The sequence below is a fragment of the Etheostoma spectabile genome, chromosome 11 (genome assembly GCF_008692095.1).
Source record: "Etheostoma spectabile isolate EspeVRDwgs_2016 chromosome 11, UIUC_Espe_1.0, whole genome shotgun sequence".
Taxonomy (NCBI): domain Eukaryota; kingdom Metazoa; phylum Chordata; class Actinopteri; order Perciformes; family Percidae; genus Etheostoma; species Etheostoma spectabile.
Genome location: NC_045743.1, coordinates 18,969,583 through 18,970,840, shown reverse-complemented (window position 1 = coordinate 18,970,840; position 1,258 = coordinate 18,969,583). Strand labels below are relative to the sequence as shown.

Here is a 1,258-nt window from a genome sequence, read left to right as displayed (position 1 = left end):
TGTGTGTGTGTGTGTGTGTCAGTGACGGCATGTGTTGCTGGGGATGGGTTGTGATTTGGGGGCATGACCTGAGGATGGGCTGTTATTGGGCAAGTGGTGTCCCACCCGAAACCACAGCCCTCACTCTCATCCAATAGCCCCCCGCCACCAGAAGATCTACAAGCACACACACACACACACACACACACACACACACACACACACACACATCTCAAGCCACCGTACGCCATGCTTCATTAACGCACCCCCTGCTTCTCACTGGGAATCTTTACCCCTCCCTGTTTTTTTTCCAGTATTTTCCAACTTGTTTGTGTTTTTCTTCCTTCTTTCGCAGTGCCACATGTCCACCCACGGCCAGCGGGGCGAGTGCTGGTGCGTTAACCCCTTAACCGGGGTCCAGATTCCAGCAACGCCTAAAGTCAGAGGGGATCCCAACTGTGACCAGTTCCAGGAGGAACTGAAAGTGATGCCCACTGCAACAGCTGCGTACTAGCACGGTCCAGCACATCCAATGACAGGGTTGGGTTTACTTATAAAATCAAAATGGAGGATTCGTGGAATAGAGTTATTTCATCAACATGCAAAGAAGTTGCTATATTTGAAGGCTTTGTCTCTACTTCTTTTTTGAATTTGCACTAGGTTTAGGTTAAAGTATCACTGATGTGTTATAGGATGAAGTTGGCATTGTTCTAGTTTTCCTGTTGTCAACAAATACCGTGTCCGGCTCACCTATTTCCTTGCGACTCAAGCCAGTGTACTCCTACTAAAGATGTATGGAATACATATTTTCTGTTTTTACCTGTCCTAAAGCAGCTGGCCACTGTAGTTCTTTACAAACTCTACTTAAACTGAAGAAAAGGGTAAATTGTTATTTCTAACTGCGTAATAATACACATTTGTTGTACACGTTCGTTTTTTATGGATGTCTGACAGCAGGACGGTTTATTTGGACTTATGTCCACTTGACAGTTTGGTCTTTTTAGGGTTGTTTTCAGTTACTTTTTAATGGGAATTTTTTTGACAATATAAAAAGAATTGTGCCAGCCTTATGCTTTGAAGCTGCATTGATTGATTGTTGGGGCCACTTAGGGGCAGCAGAACAAGCTGTAAACATACAGTATCTTATCTTATAGTGAATGTGTCAGCAGACAGAGCAGGATTAGCATTCCTTTGGAGTCATTTTTTTTTACCCCCTTGACAAAAGTAAGTCTAATCTTCATTCTTATTTTAACTCTTTAGATCTTCACCAACTCCTGAG

At 43.5% G+C, this 1,258-nt stretch overlaps 1 protein-coding gene across 1 annotated transcript in view; it reads left to right on the top strand.

The window, feature by feature from the left end:
• Positions 1–1,258, top strand: part of LOC116697992 (insulin-like growth factor-binding protein 2-B) — a 27,732-nt gene extending 26,474 nt beyond the window's left edge. The window contains exon 4 of the mRNA XM_032529681.1: positions 335–1,258. Within this exon, the coding sequence (XP_032385572.1) occupies positions 335–493 (159 nt within the window). The 3' untranslated portion in view covers positions 494–1,258. The remainder of the gene's footprint in view (positions 1–334) is intronic.